General features: G+C 44.5%; 1 protein-coding gene and 1 non-coding gene across 9 annotated transcripts in view; one reads left to right on the top strand and one right to left on the bottom strand.

Moving 5' to 3' along the window:
* LOC143923348 (uncharacterized) overlaps positions 1-19,679 on the top strand; it is a 39,471-nt gene that overhangs the window by 12,152 nt on the left and 7,640 nt on the right. For 7 of the 8 annotated variants that reach the window (XR_013261719.1, XM_077446964.1, XM_077446963.1 and 4 more), the window contains 5 exons: positions 8,994-9,348; positions 10,931-11,146; positions 13,157-13,185; positions 15,307-15,360; positions 19,152-19,254. Coding sequence is in view for 7 of the 8 variants with exons in the window: in XM_077446964.1 (XP_077303090.1) it covers positions 8,994-9,348; positions 10,931-11,146; positions 13,157-13,185; positions 15,307-15,360; positions 19,152-19,217 (720 nt within the window). In the remaining variant the exon portion in view is untranslated. The remainder of the gene's footprint in view (positions 1-8,993; positions 9,349-10,930; positions 11,147-13,156; positions 13,186-15,306; positions 15,361-19,151; positions 19,255-19,679) is intronic. The other variant, XM_077446966.1, reaches the window with a different exon arrangement.
* Positions 5,940-6,043, bottom strand: LOC143925835 (U6 spliceosomal RNA). Its single transcript, XR_013262059.1, has one exon. It is a non-coding gene; the product is annotated as a U6 spliceosomal RNA (small nuclear RNA).

Genomic DNA, 19,679 nt, shown 5'->3' with positions numbered 1-19,679 from the left:
GAAACTTGGTTTCAGCGGACAGTTTTTCGGAAATTCCGAAAAACTTTGTTGAGCGGACTGTTCGCTGAAACTGTCCGCTGAAGCCCTACACACGAGCGGACTGTCCGCCGAAACACTCTTCAGCGGACAAGGTTGAGCGAACAGTCCGCCCGTGTGTACGCGGCCTTACAGAACTCACTCCACCAGCAGATCAGAGACAGAACATCTAGAGAAGATCCAGGAAGAAAACAGATGGGGTCTCTATTTAGCCCCAGGGCACCTACATTGTAATAATTGGGGTGACAGATTGGTCTTTTCTCAGTAACAGAACTCACTCCACCAGCAGATCAGAGACAGAACATCTAGAGAAGATCCAGGAAGAAAACAGATGGGGGTCTCTATTTAGCCCCAGGGCTCCTACATTGTAATAATTGGGGTGATAGTTTGGTCTTTTCTCAGTAACAGAACTCACTCCACCAGCAGATCAGAGACGGGAGATGTGGAGAAGATCTGGGTAAGGTGTGGGGCCATCTTCCACCTCCATAGAACACAATTTGAATCCCACATTTCTATCAGATTGCAGCTTTTGAAGACCTAGACAACGTATAGTATCTGCGACAACAGTTTGAACATCTTTTGTTTTATATGTTTCTCTTTTTGTCTGTCAGGCCGCGTACACACGCGGGGACTGTTCGCCCAACTTTGTTCTTCAAACAGTTTCCGAAACAGTCCGCTCAAAATTAGCATGGACGGACTTGACCACACACGACGAACGAACAAACCTAGCGCGATGACGTGTACAGCACGTACGACGGGACGAAAAATTCGACGTCCAATACACCGCAATGCAACCTTCCGACGTGGAAATCCTTTCTGAGCATGCGCGCAACTTAGTACGTCGAACAAGCCTACACACGAAGGGACTGTCCGCTGAAACCAAGTTTCGGCGGACAGTCTAACGGGAATTCCGAAAAACTTGGTTCAGCAGACTGTTCGCTGAAACAGTCCGCTGAAGCCCACACACGAGCGGACTGTCCGCCGAAACACTGTTCAGCAGACAAAGTTGGGCGAACAGTCCGCCCGTGTGTACGCGGCCTCAGATGTTGTTCTTCTTTACTGTAATCTGGAGTTTTTTTTTTTTTTTATCCAAGGTGAGCAATGGAGGTTATTAGGTCTGTAGGGCTGTTTCTGAGGAATTAGGTTGAGGTTTGCAGTCTTTATTATAGGACAAATAGAGAAGGCGAATCTCCTTTAATGGGGGGACAGACAGTAATAAAAACCGACAAGCGTTCTAAACCCTCCTCCATTCTATCCAAATGTAGTGCCGCTACTCCTGATGTCTGTAAATTTAGTTTTTTGCAAAACTGTAGTTGAGTTTTGGGGTTAATTGTTCTAAATTATGCTTTGGCATCAGTTTGGCTGGGCTGTATTGAGGTTCTGCCTGGTCATAGGTGGGGTATGCACCTGTGAGAGGCATTAGAACGCAGTTTGGTTGGATGCATTGGGTATCAATCTTTCTCTCGGAGCCAATCAGTGGGCACATTGTCTCACTGTGTATTCTGGGAGAGGGTATTTAAGGTGATGAAGTCATGTGGTTCTGGGTTTCCGGTCCAGAAGTTGTTGCTGATTCCTTGGTTCTAGTCCTCCTGACCAGCCCCCAGGGGCCCGGGGGTGCGGATCCATCCATTTCCGAGCCTCAGAACTGGTTCGTTTGAGGCGCAGTAACTGGAAGGAGGATTCTAAGGTTTTCCTGTGCCATCTTGGGTTTGGAGAGGCCCAGCATCTCTACATGCAACCAGGGGAGGACTCTTCAGTAAGCGGGCCACGCACGAGGCTGATTGCTCGGTAAGAGTCTGGAAGATGAGCTGCCACGGACATTAATTGAATCCACATTTCTTAGGGTATCGCTGGACCGGCTGCAAGATTCTGGTACAGTAAGAAAAGTTCCTACTTCTATCCTTCCGTTTGCAACTCAGTTTTTCAACCAAGTCTGAGAGAGAGACTTTGCCAAGCTAGAACTACTTGTTGGCTGCTAGATCCAAGGTCAAGGATTTATCCAACAGTTAAAGAATCCAGCTGCGAGTGGCTATTCCCTGGATTATGAACAGAGAGACTTTTATTGAAGTCAGAAGTTCCAAGCACCTGAGCTAAACTTTATCCTTATGCCTCTATTCCCAACAAAGAGACTGAATTTGTTCAACTGTTTTATGCAAAAAAAAACTTCTAAAAAAGGAATTCAGGTGTCAGTCTCTACAGTTACTGGGTCATCAGCCCTGGGAACCCCTAGACAAGAATAACGAGTAACGAGCTGGTGGAGGTAATCAGTAAGCCCAGAAAAACTCAGCTGGTCCTTCGGGGGGTCAGTGCTACACAAAACTAAAAAGAAGTTTATTTTTTTCTCAATAAAAGGTTTTTATTTTGTATCAATACAAAGAAATACAAAGTATTATCCAAGATAACATTTGAGTCCTATTATGGTATTCATAAGATGCGGATTAGAAGTTACATGAGAGAAATACACAAGACTTACAATAGATGAACATCTAAGTCTAGGATCACCCCTATAGAATGTTGTATCGCACATTGTGAGTGTTATAGAAATACATAAAAACATAAAGGGGTCCTCTATGCCGGAGATCTCCGAGGACCGCATTCCCCACCAGACACCCCAAAAGGGAACACACTGTGTGAGATGCGGAAACCGGACCCGGCCCCCCAGCTGAACCCCTCCTAATAGAGGTCTACCTTTCATGTGGGGAGTGATCACCAGCTTCTGTAGAATGAAGGCTTATAGATATTTTGTACCAAACCCTGAGCTTATAACCGGAGTATTGTGCGTTTGAGAGTTAGCTCCAGTTTGGAGCCAGAGACAACCAGTCCTAGGGCGCACTATGAGGACTCATCCGTAATATAATTAAACCAGCTTGGATAATATTAAAGGAGGGAGAGAGATCATCTCCCTAAAGCGAACCACCAAAAATAAACAAAGAATCAAGGAAAAAGGGAAAGAAAAGGAAGGGCTGAGAAAAGAAAGAAAGAGAGGGGAAAGGAGAAGCAAGAGAGAGTAGGTAAGGTGTCCTTCTACCTGATGCATGGCTTTAAAGCCAGAGTGGCTACTTGTTATCTATGCCAGGAATAAGTGAAATGCCAAGGTGCTGAGCCAAGGGGGTCCAAATTGCTGTAAACTGCTCGGTTGTGTCTAACAAGGAACTCACCAGTTTTTCTTATGCCATCACCCATGAAACCTTCCTCTTCATGGATGATAGCAAAACTGAGGGTGATTTCCATGCCTTGGCAATGGTTAATTTAGCATCTGTCAAAATAAAAAGAATTAATCTGCGAGTGAGTTTAGGAATGCCAGGTGCAAGGCCATTAAGTAATACTATTGCAGTGGTCTGGGCGAAAGTACATCCCGTTACCTTACAGATAAGATGAAAGACCCTGTTCCAGAAACCTCTGATCCTAGGGCATTCCCACCATATGTGGAGCATGGTACCTAGGCCTTGGCATCCTCTGAAGCATAGAGGAGATTAGGAGGGATACATAAGAGCCAATCTGGTAGGGATTAGGTACCACCTCGTTAAGAGTTTGATATTGGCCTCTATGAGAGAGATGTTGTAGATGCCTTTGAGGGATCCAGAGTAGGAGTCATACCAATCCTCAACATCCCAGGAGATCTGGAGATCCCTTTCACAGGCCATCATGTACGGAAATTTGTGTGGATTAGTGGCCAGTGACTCGTAGATTACGGAGATTCCTCCCCTCTGCTCCATGGCTTGACCACATCAGGATTCGTATTTTGTAAACCCTGGGGGATTAGGTTTGTTTGACCATAGGGAATTAATGTATCCAGAGATTTGGTGGAACCTAAATTTCTCGGTGGTGGGGAGACCATGCTCCTTCACAAAATGCTTAAGAGGTAAAGGACCTGTATTAGAGAAGAAGTGTCTGATGCTGTATACCCCCTTATTGAGCCACCATTTGAAGGCTCTTATGTCCATGCCAGGTTGGAATAGAGGGTTGCGAAATAAGTGAGCTAATGGTTGGAACCCAGAGACCAGTGAGGGAAGCTTCCTTAGTGAGTCCCACAGGGAAAATGAGTGCGATAAGGTTGGAGCTAAAATGGGAGGTCTACTTTTAGAGGGGCACCATAGCAGAAAGTCTAGAGTAAACGTAGGCACCGTCTGTCGTTCAATGGCTATCCAGTCAGGTTTCTCAACCTTGAGATAGATGGTGGACAATTGTGCTATCCACGCAGCTTGCTAGTACCATAGAAAGATTGGGACCCCCAGTCCCCCTTGAGAGGAGAGATTGAACAGTGGGAAAGACAAGGCCCTTTCTTGTTTCAAATAAATTTAGTGACTTTGCCCTGAAACACCTTAAGATGGTCCCTCCTAATCTGGATAGGGAGGGAGCGGAAAAGATATAATAGTCTGGGTAGAAGGGTCATCTTAACTGAATTAATTTTACCTATCCAAGAAATTTCATGAGTTTCCCAGCTCCTGAGATCTGCCTCCAATTTCCGATACATTGGGGGATAATTTGCTTGGTAAAGGTTTTCAACTTTTGGAGTGATATTAAGCCCCAAGTATTTAATAGAGGAATCACTCCATTCAAAAGGGTATGTGTTCTTAAGGATGGAAACCAGCGAGCTAGGAAGAGACATATTGAGAGCTTGAGATTTAAACATATTTACGTGTCGGCCTGAGACAGCTGCAAAACGTATTCAGTAATGCACAGATCACAGAGAGAGAGGAGGATGGGGAGGTGACAAAAAGCATGAGGTCATCTGCAAAAAGGGCGCATTTATGCGTTGTTTGACCACATTGGATCCCTTTGATGTCCGGATGTCCGCGGATTGCGCTAGCCAGTGATTCAATCATCATGGCAAAAATTATGGGGGATAGCGGGCAACCCTGACGAGTACCCCTAGCAATTTTTATCGGTTCAGAATAAATTCTCTGGAGTCTAACTCTGGCCTTAGGCTTTGAATAAAGGGCCTTCAAAGCCCCCATAAAGTTTGGTCCAAAACCCCATTGTTTTAACACCGTAAAAAGGTATGGCCAAGAGACTGAATCAAAGGCCTTTTGAAGGTCCAACGATAGTAGCATGCCCTCTTGTTTATGTTCACCCGTCCAATTTGATTGTAAAATTGAGATGAGGTCAACCGTCCTTCTAACTTGGTCTGGGCCTTGTCTGCCAGGGATAAAACCAACCTGGTCTTTGTAGATATAAAGGCCTATAAATGACGCCAGATGATTTGCCATAACTTTAGTAAAAATTTTGAGGTCATTGTTAATCAACGAGATGGGTCTATAGTTCCCTATTTGGCTTGCGTCTTTACCTGGTTTAGGAATTACAGTTATATAGGCCATGTTGAGTTGATTGCTGATGGGGGTACCTTTGATCATTGAATTAAAGAATCTAGTGAGGTATGGGGTCAAGGTGTCCAAGAATGTTTTGTAATAAGGTATAGAGAATCCATAGTTTCATAGTTTCATAGTTTCATAGTTAGTAAGGTTGAATAAAGACACCAGTCCATCTAGTTCAACCTGAGTGTCTACAATTGTCCCTATCCCTGTACTTTACACACTCACATTGGTCCCTACCCACAATCCAAGGTCCCCATTCATATACTAGGGCCAATTTTGGACAGACGCCAATTAACCTACCTGCATGTCTTTGGTTTGTGGGAGGAAACCGGAGTACCCGGAGGAAACCCACGCAGGCACAGGGAGAACATGCAAACTCCAGGCAGGCAGTGTCATGGTTGGGATTTGAACCAGCGACCCTTCTTACTGCTAGGTGAGAGTGCTAACCACTACACCACTGTGCCGCCCATAAACAGAGCTTTTTTAACCTCACAGTTGTGATTGTTGATTGTGTGATATTTCTGAACAACAATTTTATCGACTGTATCATGATCATCAAAAGTGACAAAAGCAAATCCCCTTTTCTTTAAAAATATGGAACGCTTCACGAATTTGCGTGTCATACCTTGCGCAGGGGCCATGCTAATCTTCTCTGTATCGTTCCAATTTTAGTATATGTGCTGCCGAAGCGAATCCATCGGGCCCCGGTGCCGTTTTCCCTTTTAACGATTTACGAACCTCTGCTACCTCGGAAACTGAGACGGGCGCCTCCATCTCTGCTCTGTGATCTTCAGAGAGTCTTGGTAGTTTCAGCTCTCTGAGAAATTCCTCTACACGGTTAATATTAGAATGTTTATCTGCTTTGTGGAGTTCCTTGTAAAAGTCCTGAAAAGCTTTCATAATGCTCTGTGGGTTAAGAGTGAGGGTGCCATCTGCCTGTCTGATTTTGGGACGAGAGTGGGAGAAGAATCTAGGGGATAATTTGGACGCAAGCAAGGGTCCTATTTTGTTCCGTTTCTGGTCAAATTTAGCCCCAGTCCATCTAATGGATTTCTCAGCCTTAGCTGTGAGGGCCAGGTTTAGGGCAGCTCGGTCTGCGTCCAAAGTATGCCCAGGGACTCTGGAAGGGTCTTTTTTTATGTTGCTTACGAAGCTCGCAGAACTCCCTCTCAAGTTTTTCGAATTTCGCCCATCCTATCTTTTTTTTTTTGTGCCACAATATGGATTAGCTTACCCCTGATCGTCACCTTATGCGCTGCCCAGAGAGTCTCGGCCGAGACATCCTCAACTTCATTGAGTTGGAAATATTTGCGAAGAGCCTTTTGTATCTCAGTGACCCTAATAGTATCATTCAGCATGGACTGATTTAGGGTCCAATGGGAAATATTCTGTCTGGGAGCATCTCTGTGCAGCGCTAGGAGGACCATGGCGTGATCTGACCAAGTAACATCTAAGATATTAGACTTGAGGGCTAGAGGGATATGGCGAGTGGATAATAATACGTGATCGATGCACGAGTAGGATTGATTTGGACAGTCAAAATTGTAGAAATATAAAACCAACAAGCCCCAACATTTTAATACAGGGTAATATTGTTAAACAAAATTTTTGTAAATATTTTTTTTCTCCTTCACTGATGTGTGCTGGTGAGGCTGCACTGACGGACACTGATAGGCTGCACTGATTGGCACTGATGAGGTGGCACTAATATAAAGCACTGATAGGTGGCACAGATGGCCACAAATAGGGGGCACTGACTGATATCCATAGATAGAGGGCACTGATGCCCATGTATTGGCATCAATGATGGGCACTGATATGCACCACTGGTGGACACATGGGCATCAATGGTGGGCACAGGTGGGAATCACTTCTGAGCATCACTGGGGGGGGGGGGCACTGGCAAACATCGCTGATGAGGCTGCACTGATAGTCAGCACAGAACCCCTGTCAGGAGAGCCTCTACGTCATAGACTCGTTACCGAGATAGGAGACGAGGTGTGTCCGTGCAACACACCCCACCACCGATTACCACGCTGCGCATACAGAGGCTTGTTCTGAAAGACGTCATATGAGTCCAGTCCAGTCAGGACAATGGAGCCCCTGCCCGGCCATCATTCTGCTATGGGGGGGAAGGTGTTAAAAGAGAACATAGATGCCTTTTAGTATTCATAATTTGAGCAAAAAAAAAAAACAACCAACGTGTTTTGGGGGCCAACAAAACTCCCCCCTTCATCAGGGTTTTAAAACAGACATAAAGGATCAAAATAAAACCTATTGTATAAACCCAAAATACACTATATTACCTGAAGTATTGGGGTGGCTGCCTTTACACCCACACAAACTTTAATGGCATCCCAGTCTTAGTCTGTAGGGTTCAATATTGAGTTGGCCCCGCCCTTTGCAGCTATAACAGCTTCAACTCTTCTGGGAAGGCCGTCGACAAGGTTTGGGTGTGTGTCTATGGAGATGTTTGACCATTCTTTCAGAAGAGCATCTGTGAAGTCAGGCACCGGTGTTGGTTGAGAAGGACTGGCTCAAGTCTCCGCTCTAATTCACCCCAAAGGTGTTCTATCAGGTTGAGGTCAGGATTCTGTGCAGGCCAGTCAAGTTTCTCCACCCCAAACTCGCTCACCCATGTCCTTACGGATCGCTTGTCCTCCTCCAGACCCTGCACTCAATTGTCCGCTTCTTCCTGGCAGCAGCACAAGGTAAAGAGGGTTCACTGTGATGTAAGGGAGGGTGAGGGACTGTTGCCTTGTGATGGTGGTGTGGCTCTTGACATCTGATGTAAGGGGGGCTCTGGGCTTCTAGTCTTACAGCCCTTTGTGAGCAACCACAATGTTGATGGAGGCCTGCAATGTAATTGAGTTTGACACCCATGAGACAAAGCTAAGTATCTTAGGAAATTCTTAGGCCGCGTACACACGCGCGGACTGTTCGCCCAACCTTGTCCGCTGAACAGTGTTTGGGCGGACAGTCCGCTCGTGTGTGGGGCTTCAGCGGACAGTTTCAGCGGACAGTTGGACGAACAAGGTCTTACGGAAATTCCGAAAAACTGTCCGCTGAAACAAGGTTTCAGCGGACTGTTCGCTCGTGTGTAGGCTTGTTCGGCCAACTAAGTCTCGCGCATGCTCAGAAAGGATTTCCACGTCGGAAGGTTGCATTGCAGTGTATAGGACGTCGTATTTTTCGTCCCGTCGTACGTGCCGTTCACGTCATCGCGCACGGTTTCAGCGGACTGTTCGTTCGTCGTGTGTGGCCATGTCCGTCCATGCTAAGTTTGAGCGGACTGTTTGCCGAAACTGTTGGACGGACAAAGTTGGGCGAACAGTCCGCGCGTGTGTACGCGGCCTTACTATGCTTCGCCTTCTAGTGGCCTAATTTGGTATTCCATTTTAAATCAAAAAATAATCAGCATAGGAAATAACCTAACAACATTTGTTTTTTGCCTCAATCAATCACAAAGAACAAATGCACATGCTTTTTTTATTGGGAAATTTCGATGCAAATTCCTTATTGGTGCACATTTTGCATTGATGCTACGGACACACAGGATGCAGTCTATCATAATTTTATTTTATTTTATTTTATTTCTCCCAGAGTTTTCTTACCATGGTTGTATTTTATTTCATTTCCCAGATCACGAGGCAACCCAGTTTTACAGTTTTTATACTCTGGGACTTATGGATACAAATGGTATCAGCAGTGCTGAGTTGGGTTTCCATTAGCTCGAAAAGAGTTGTCGGTATATTTTCCCGGGAAAGCGAGAGTTCTTACCATTTCCTCTTAGAGGCGCTTAGATTCCAGGATTTACTAGTTAGAGAAGTCCGGACAACCACCATAACAAATAATGGATGGACTAGATTTAAAGAGGAGGTGTCCCGATGTGACTTTGCCATTTTATATCATTCCAAGAGCCGAGGGAGGCTCAACATCACGGATGTGACGGATTCCATCTATGACAAGGAACTCCAACATCTTTCCAAAGAACTAGGTAAGACCCAATCACTTGTATTTCTCTATTTTGGGTGGATCGCTGGAGGCGAAGCTACCCATTGGCTGTTTAAAACTCCAAAAGATATTATTATTTTAGTAAAATGAAGCTCACTGACTCTGGTGAGGCCGCTCAAGTTAAATAAGACTCCATTTCATTGGGTACTCAGAAAGTGGCTGAAAACATACAGTATAAAAATTTTAAGTAGAATTCCATGTAAAACCTAACTGTCTCTCTAAAATGCTTCCTCCAATTATAACTAACCTGTGAAAGGGGGAATCGGTATACTTATCTATATTCAGGCCACTCCAGTCCAGTCATGTGACCTCCCTTCAGGCAAAAAGGAAGTTCTGGACAGCCGCACTCCGGAATATAGATTTTATTTGTAAAAAGTCCAACAGATACAAGCCACAGCAAAAAATGGGACAAACGAACTGACGCGTTTCACACTTAACAGTGCTTAGTCATATGATTAAGCACTGTTAAGTGTGAAATGCGAGAGAGAGAGCGAGAGAGGGAGAGAGAGAGAGATAGTTAGAGATAGATAGATAGAGTGATAGAAAGATATAGAGATAGATAGAGAGATATAGAGAGATAGAGAGATAGAGAGATATAGATAGATAGATAGATAGATAGATAGATAGATAGATAGATAGATAGAGATTTAGATAGATAGATAGATAGATAGATAGAGATTTAGATAGATAGAGAGATTTAGATAGATAGATCTCTTCCAGCAATAATTGACCCACCAGCCCACCCCAGCGCCCCTTGCCTTTACATACATTCAGTGCTGAAGGTGCCGAAACTGTGTTTCCCCGCGTTCTGTTGAAAAAATGCCCCGATTGGTCCAAAGGACTGATCCCCCAAGGATGACAATGGAAGATGCTCCAACCTGGAGCTGAAGAGGCGTTAATCAGGGGGCCCATTGTCTGCTATAGCAAGGATAAGAGGCCCAGGGGCCTTTTAAAAGTGAAGCATTCCTAGTCTACAGTGTCTGAGGATTCTTCTGTAGCACCCTCCTAGGTAGGTTGGTAGGATGTACTGTATATAGTTAGCATAGTGTGGTTGAGGGAAAATACCTATTCAGCATGTATAGAAAATACCCTATGCCAACACTGCTTACCAATGTCACTTTAGGCCCTGCGAAAGCATATAAACAACATTTTAATGAATTATATACATATATTATATTTTTGATGATGTTTATGTATGTATGTATGTATTTGATTTATTCAAGCGGTGAGCACACTTGTTTTGGTTGATATTTTAATCTAAGCGTAGTATGCAGGCTTATTTAAGTGCTGCTACCTATAAAGAGTGGATTTTTATAAAATATGTTCTAAAACATTCAATATATCTATAATTTAGCTCTCACTCTTCTCTCACACACTGATCTGCATTCTTGCTCTGGGGCAGGGAGCCTAAATGTACCCGATCCAATAGTTCAGCATAGGGGACAAGTAACTGGCTTTTTTTTAAAAAAAGAGGTGAGAAATGTCAGAACCTATTGATCTATCTAAGGATGTTCTCAGGTAGTCCTGCGATCTTTAATAGTGAGTTGCCTGTTGGGTTCTTGCAGGTAAGGAGAATGTGCTTGTGGTGGCCGATGACTTGGACTCCATCACGCAAGAAGACAAGGAGAGGATACTCAGCAGCCAGCCTCTCATCCGGGGAAAGGCTCGAGACCTCGTTCTCCTCGGCAATAAGAGAACATCTAAAAAAGAGACAAGAGAGAACATAATGAAAATAATATCCGCTATAGACAAAATGGCACAGCCAATCACCATCTGTAATGGTAAATCTCAGTTCTATAAATATTGGCTTCATTTGTGTCTATGAAAATAATATCCAAAGCTTTGTGTGTCTATACCGGGTTATACTGTAGGTCATTTCCACAAGTCCAGTGCTAGATGGATATCCCAGGGTCTATGAATATTGAAGTAGACTCTTTTTTTGTTTGGCCTCCCTTGCCTTTGGTCATAGAGCTTTGTTAAACCAAACTGTCTTTTTAGGGTCTAATACAGTGGTTCTCAACTAGGGTTCCTCCAGAGGTTGCTAGGGGGTCCTTCAGTATTGGGCAATTTCTGCCTCTCAGATAGGTTCCCACTGACACCATTGATATTTTTAGCTCTCTGTAAGGAGGTAATTCTTCCCAATGACCACAAGTGTAATGACCATTTGTTAGGTCACCTTGAGGCGAGGTGACAGATGCACACCGTAGGGATCAGGAGTGCACGGCAAGGTTGTGGACCCTACGGCTGACTGCTGCGGACGGTAGACAGGTCCCACCGGGGGTTAGAGCGTAAGATTCCCTGGGGCGCGGAGTCTAAGAGCCAGCAGGTGTTCACCAGAGCCTCTAGTAGTGAGGATGGACTTGGCTGTAACTGGCTTCAGGTCGCGACCCCCAGGGTCCCCCAGCTCACACCCACAGTAGGCAACAGGAGGATAGGGATGGTGAGGGACAAAGCCAAGGTCGGGGCCACAAGCAGACAGGAATAGTCAGGGACACACCAAAAGGTCAGGATCACAGGCAAACATGGATAGTCAAAGACACGCCAAAGACGGTAACGGAACAGCAGAAGAGCTACAGGACAGGTAACAGGAAGCTAAACACACAAAGGAATACACAATGTTTGATCAGCAGGGTTGGCCTGCAGTGCACAGGTTAATATAGAGCTCTCTGATAGGAGCTAGGGTGGAGCCATGCCAGAGGATGGATTACAAAAGCAGTCAGGTGAGGGTCGGCTGGTCTCTAGAGATGAACACATGGAAACAGGTAAGCAGACCAACTCTATTGCATAACCATGACACCATTCTTCCCACTGACCATCACACTAATGTATCATGGGTTGTAGATTTATCATTTTTTAGCAGGGGGTTCCCCGAGACCAGAGAACTATTTTAAGGGTTCCTCTGTGTTGAAAAGGTTGAAAAAGGCTGGTCTAATATCTATCCGCAAGTAAATAATTTGTAGCTCTTGATCAGTTAACATCTTAACTGTTTTCTTTTTTTGTTATCATTTTCTTTACTTGCAGTAATTTCCTTCTTTTTTTCTTAAATTCATTTAAGTTTGAGGTAGATTTGAATGCAACAGTAACATTTCGCTCACTCTTCATGAACTGCCTTTTCTCGCAGAACCCCACTGCATGGTTTTACGATGTAGGGTTGTAACACACAAAAATTCTCTAAGGCCTCATGCACAGTGGACCATTTTTAACATGACTGTTATGCCGCGTACACACGACCGAAACTTTTCGACGGACTTTGCAGCTGAGGTCCACCAGACTTTCAAACGAACGGACTTGGCCACGCACGATCACTCCAAAAGTCAGACGGATTTGAACGTGATGACGTAGAATAAGGAAGTTCCTAGCCAATAGCTGCCCTAGCATCGGTTTTAGTCCTTTGTGTCCTTGTGGGGATTTGTGTAAATCAATACCAGAGAGGGAATAGATTAGAGCAGTGGTCATCAACCCTGTCCTCAGGGCCCACTAACAGGCCAGGTTTGCAAGATAACCGAAATACATGACAGGTGATCTCATTTGCTGCTCAGTGATTGCAGTATTCTAGTCTGCATCTCCCCCAAGGTAATATATAAAACAAGGCCTGTTAGTGGGCCCTGAGGACAGGGTTGATGACCACTGGATTAGAGCATAAACTCGATTCCAAAAGTTTTTTCACGGTAGGGCACAGCCACCAAGTGTGAAACATTGTCCCCTCATATACACAACCTCTGATGCATAATGGAGAAGCCCCCCTGACATAAGAAGCTATACTGATTCAAATTTGTTTTTGTTTGTAACAGGATCAAGCAATCAAGGTATCGCTTATTTGGTGAGTTGAAATTGCTCTCTGTTTGATCTGAAGGCCTCCTGTCATGTGTTGGGTTTTTACTTATAACATGCCTTGTGGGGGGGGGGGGCGGGTGGTAATAAAAAAATATTATGGACTTACACATAGACTCTGTTCTGGTTTAATGACAGCCAGCATCAGCCAACTCACTCCTCTAGGCCAAGTGTCTCCAAACTATGGCCCTCCAGTTGTTCAGGAACTATAATTCCTACCATGACTAGTCATGCTTGTGAATGTCAGAGGTTTACAATGCCTAATGGGACTTGTAGTTCTGCGACAGCTGGAGGGCCATAGTTTGGAGGACCCTGCTCCAGGCCAAGGCGGTCATTGACCCTTTCCTGGAGTTGTGTCATCATTAGAAAACAGTAAGAACTACGATCAAGGTGGTGGTATGGGTGTACCGGATATTATTAAACACTACTATGCTTCCCGCTTAAGGGTAATTGTCTCTTGGTCTAGCATGCAGGACCCCAATCAGACTTTGAGAAAGGGGTTTTGTATCCAGTCCATCCAAATTCCCTGGTACGGTCACAACCCTCACACGTTGACCCTTTTCTTATAAATAAATGTATTGCCCCAATGACCTTTACTATTAGCCCTTGTACACACGGTCGGACATTCCGACAGCCAAATCCGTCTGATTTTTTCAGACGGATTTTGTCCAAAACTGTTGCATACATACGGTCGGACAAAGTTGTCGGAAAATCCGATCGTTCAGAACGTAATGACTTTATTTTGTTACGACGGACTGCGTTCACGCTAGTAGCCAATAGCTTTGGTGTAGGAATTTGATCTGAGCATGCGTGACACTTTGTCCGATCGTAATTCTCTACACACAATCGGAAAAAGTTTGATCGAATCATGTTGTCGGAAAATTTTATAGCCAAGCTGGAAAACTTGATCCTTCGGATATTCCGACGGAAACAGTCCGATGCAGACCACACATGGTCGGATTATCCGACAACACGGTCCTATCGGACATTTTCCGTTGGAATATCCGACCGTGTGTACAAGGTCTTACTGTTTGGCATACCTGTCAACAAAAATTCTTTCTCTCTCTCTCCTCACTGTGCCCTCCCCTTATGAATATACTTTTTAACCCTTCTATCCCAGATAGCTTATGCTTAGGACATATACTACCATGGATGCCGGCCTCTTTATTTCAACTACGTAACCTAGTACACCCAATTACTCGAAGACTACACTACTTTTAAAGTGGTTGTAAACCCTTACAACACATTTTAACCTACAGGTAAGCCTAGATTAAGGCTTACCTGTAGGTCCAAGAAATATCTCCAAAACCTACACGGTTTAGGAGATATTTGCTGAAAGACAGGCACCGCTGTCTACGGCGCATGCACTGAGAGCCCCGCCGTCAACATGCTGCACGTGGCGGCTCCCATGCGCATGCACTGGAGTGACGTCATCGCGGCTTTGACGAATGACAGCGGCGGAGCAGCGAGACCCACCGAGAAGATGGATGCGCCGGACTACAGGGGACAGCGGTGACTTCGCTGGCTCCTGTGTCAGGTAAGTGACACATAATGGGCTACGATGCGATGCGATGCGATGCATAGTAGTCCATTATGCTTTACCATTGCAGGGAATGAAAGAGGAAGTAAACTCATCAGGGTTTACTTCCTCTTTAATACCCTCAATGAAAAGTTTGACATTCCCACACACGTGTTTTATCTCTATTTGCAAATTAGCCATTTCTTTAACTCCATGGTCCCATCCCTGGATAAGCCTACCCCCTTTGAATTTCTCTGCCCCCTAGGTTCTCACCAACTACACCCAGTGTCAGCTACATATCGCATCCTCCATATCAACCCCCCTCTCTGAAGTCCCTCATCTATACATGCGCAGATGTAAAACTATTGATAATCCTTTAATTATAAACGAAATGCACTTACATAAGAAAAATATGTTCAATCGTACGAATACAAGCCGGGCCGACAAACTCGGGAGCTTGGTGATGTCGCAGCATGCCCATCCCAGGCACGTTTCGGGGTATAGACAGGGTGTAGGGAAAGCTCAAGATGTGTAGGGGGGGTGGAGGGATATGCTTTAAATGTCAACATGCCTGCTTTTAATGTGTTTCAGGTAGTATACTGCTGCATTCGATGTGTGAATTTTATAATGAGTTTGATCTTCAAGGTGAGAAATGGAGCTTTTTCAATTGAGCTTTTCTTTTCATTTAACAGTTTTAATAGATTTGCAATTTGTAGCCATGGTTCCCTATTCTGATGCTGGTTTAGTACATTCATGATCTGGAACTGTCTTAATTATTAAATTCACAAATCTTCCCAATAGAAGCCAGAGAATAGGGTGTGCCGACATGTTTTCTGGATGTAATAATTTACAAAATTATAAAAAAAAAGTTTATCAAATACAATCAGTTCACCCAATGGTGAGCTTGTCTTGTGCTGCATGTATCTTAATGAATCCTATGCATTAAAGCGGAGTTCCACCCAAAAGCAGAACTTCCGCTCTAAGCACTCCTCGCCCCCTGACATGCCACATTTGGCATATCATTTTTTTTTTTCGGTGGGGGGGGGGTGTACCCTTTTTTTTCGTGGGACTTCCTGTCTCATTTCCTGCATCCTATCTTCGGCCGCCTAGGCGACTCCTCCTCTCTCCCTAAGTGGCCCCTCCCTGCCAGCAATCTTCTGGGACACAACTCAAGTCCCAGAATATCGGCTGGCCAATAGGAGAGCGCAGTGCGACTTGTGCATGTGCAGTGCGCCCCCGGCCATGAACCTGTAAGCTGTGATGGCCGGGTGCCCACAGTGACCATGACGGCGCTGAGGAGAGGAGGGGGAGAGGAGCTAGCCTCGGGGCGGCCACATCGCTGGACCATGGGGCAGGTAAGTGTCGGTTTATTAAAAGTCAGCAGCTATCCTTTTTGTAGCTGCTGACTTTTAATAAACGAAAAAAACGGGTGGAACTCCGCTTTGGCTTAAAAAGCCTTCTGTGTGCAGTAGCCCCCCGCAGCCCCCCTAATACTTACTTGAGGTCCCTCTAGATCCAGTAATGTTGCTCAAGAGACTCGGCTTTCTGGGGATTCCCCCCCCCCTCATTCTCTGAGACAGCAGTGCGGCGTCATTGACTCCCCGCTACTGTCAATGAAAGTCAGTGAGCCAATGAGGAGAGAAAAGGCCCAGGGGGCGGGCCTGAATGGACACAGGGAGCTGCGGCTTGACTCGGGTTATCCCATAGCAAGCTGCTTGCTGTGCGAGACACTCGGCAGGAGGGAGGGGCCAGGAGCACCGAAGAGGGACTCAAGAAGAGGAGGATTCGAGCTGCCCTGTGCAAAACCAACTACACAGAGGAGGTAAGTATAACATGCCTGTTATTTTTAATGGAAAAAAAAATTAAGACTTTAGTATTACTTTAAAGAGATAAAGTTCTAAATAGAGAATGCAAACTAAAAATATTGCTATAAGAATAGATCCACAATAAGTGAAAAGTTCAATTCTACAGTCCTCCAAACAAAGTGTCAGCATGCCGTGCTACTACCTTTATCAAGCTGGAAAACTCACCAGTTTCCACCAAGGAATTCTGTTTCTTTCTACAGTATATTGCTAGTCAGTATCCCTTTCACATGTGTTACTCCGGTGTTACATAGAAAAGCAAGGGGAAATCAATATAGCGTGAAACCATTTAAAATTGAATTAAAATTGAAAACGCTCCCCCCCTCTTCCTACTCACATTGTTTGGTTCTGTACCTTGCACCGAGGGGTATTCGCCACAAATAACATATCACTGCAGTGTGCAATAATATCCTCTATGCACCGACTGTGCAGGATGCATACCCCTATCGGTGGCAGCTCTCCCAGTTCTTCCGGGCGTAATAAGCACTACTTTTTGGGTGTATGCTGCGTGATGACGTCACTTCTGGTCAACGCATTTCGTCACATCAACGTTATCAAGAAGTTGGGCCTCTACAATGGAAATAGACAAAAGTGAACTTGTCTTGTGCTGAGTCTTAGCCCTTGTACACACGGTCGGAGATTCCGACAACCAAATCCGTCGGGTTTTGCCTGTCAGATTTTGTCAGTCAGATCTTGTCCGAAACTGTTGCATACACACGGTCGGACAAAGTTGTCGGAAAATCCGATCATTCAGAACGTGATGACGTAATTTCGTTACGATGGGACTACGTTCAGGCTAGTAGCCAATAGCTTTGATGTAGGAATTTGATCTGAGCATGCGTGGCACTTTGTCCGATCGGAATTCTCTACACATGATCGGAGTATATCCGATCGGAGCAGTTTGTCGGAAAATATTTCCAGCAAGTTGGAAAATTTGGTCCGACGGATATTCCGACGGAAACAGTCCGATGCAGAACACACACAGTCGGAATATCCGACAAAATGGTCTGATAGGACACATTCCGTCGGAATCTCCGATCGTGTGTACAAGGGCTTATACAATGGGAGAACAACATGGCAAATTTGTCTTGTACTGAGACTGGAGGTTATCTTTAAAGTGTACGTTATCTGATAACTGACAAAATGTGACTATATTATTCTTTCCCACTAGTTAACCTCTTAAGGACCACTTTCTGAGATTAGTTGTTTACAAGTTAAAAACATTTGTTTTTCTATAAAATTACTTAGAAACCCCAAACATTATACTTTTTTTTAATACCCAAAAGAATAAAATGGCGGTCGTTGCAATTCTTTCTATCACACCGTATATTTGCGCAGCGGTCTTACATGCGCACCTTTTTTGGAAAAAATACACTTTTTTGAATTAAAAATAAGACAACAGTAAAGTTAGCTCAATTTTTTTTAATATTGTGAAATATAATGTTACACCGAGTAAATTGATACCCAACATGTCACACTTCAAAATTGCGCCCGCTCGTGGATTGGTGACAAACTTTTACCCTTAAAAAACTCCATAGGCGATGTTTAAAAAAATTCTACAGGTTGCATGTTTTGAGGTACAGAGGAGGCCTAGGGCTAGAATTATTGCTCTCGCTCTACCGATCGCGCCGATACCTCACATGTGTGGTTTTAACACCATTTTTATATGTGGGCGCTACTCACGTATGCGTTCGCTTCTGCAAGTGAGCTCGACGGGATGGGGCTCGTTTTAAAAGTTTTTCCTTTTTTTTTTTTTTTTTTTTATTTATTTTACTCTTTTTTTATTTTTATACACTGTTCTTTTAAAAAAAAAATATTGTCTCACTTTTATTCCTATCACAAGGAATGAAAACATCCCTTGTAATAGGAAAAAAAAAAGCATGACAGGACCTCTTAAATATGAGCTCTTAGGTCAAAAAGATCTCAGATATCATATTTACACTAATATGCAATCGAAAAAAAAAGGCCCTTTAAGAGCTATGGGCGGAAGTGATGTTTTGACGTCACTTCCGCCCTGCAATGATATGGAGACGGGTGGGGGGGGGGGGGGGGGCGTCTTTCCCTCACTCATCTCCATAACCAGGAAGGAGAAGGATCTGATTGCCTCCGCCACTACCGATGGCTCCGGTAAGCCGAGGGGGCCCTCTCCCGCCACTGATAAAAGCGTTCTCACGGCAAATCCGCTGCAGAGACCACTATTATCAGAAACTAGACCGCCCGCTGAAGAAGAGGATACCGGGGTTATGGCATCTAGCTGCTGCCATAAAGATGTCCCTCTTCAAAGAGAGGACGTATATCTGCGTACGGTGGTCCTGAAGTGGTTAAATATGTGTTTATCGATTGATGTTTATCTTTCTGCGTATTCACACTGTACAATTGTGTGGTTTAGATATACACATCATAGACTGCCATGTATGTTCTTTGCCGGGACAGGGCTTTTTCCATAGTATTGGGTACTGATAGTGTCCTGAAGGTTTTAAAAAAAAAATAAAAAAAAAATTCTGTATTTGTTCTTAATATAATATGCTATTTATTATGCTAAACAAAAAATTTCATGGACTCCTCTGGTGTCAGTTTTGTATTTCAGTTGGACAAACCCGAATACTACACTACGATCAACTGGCTGCATTGCAGAAGTGACCTTCCCACAGCTTGGGGAAGACACCCCAAACATCAGGTGAGGGACATTCCGTCCTACAGAGCGACCCGGAACCAGGGCCGTCTTTAATATTGATTGGACCCTGGGCAAAACTTTTCTTGGGCCCCCCCCATGCAGTTTCGCTCTTTACCTACTCTGAGACATAAAATAAATCGCAGCTAGACTCAAAATCATTTTACTGAATCAGATCAGGCAGCTATTGCGATTAGTTGCCAGAGGTTACAGTGTATCATTACCGCTCACTGACTGGTTGCTAGAGGTTACAGCACACATTACGGCTCACTGATTAGTTACTAGAGGTTACAGCACATGATTTCTGCTTGTTGATTGGTTGCTAGAGATTACTGTGGATATGACCACAGGGGGCATGATATACATATCAATGCTGCCGCTATTCACTTATCAATGCCGCCGCTATTTACATATAATTGCCAGTTATTTAC

Source organism: Lithobates pipiens, unplaced genomic scaffold (assembly GCF_037356315.1).
Source record: "Lithobates pipiens isolate NorthernLeopardFrog02 unplaced genomic scaffold, aLitPip1_a1.2 Scaffold_22, whole genome shotgun sequence".
Classification (NCBI taxonomy): Eukaryota; Metazoa; Chordata; class Amphibia; order Anura; family Ranidae; genus Lithobates; species Lithobates pipiens.
This window is presented reverse-complemented; position numbering and strand designations above follow the sequence as displayed.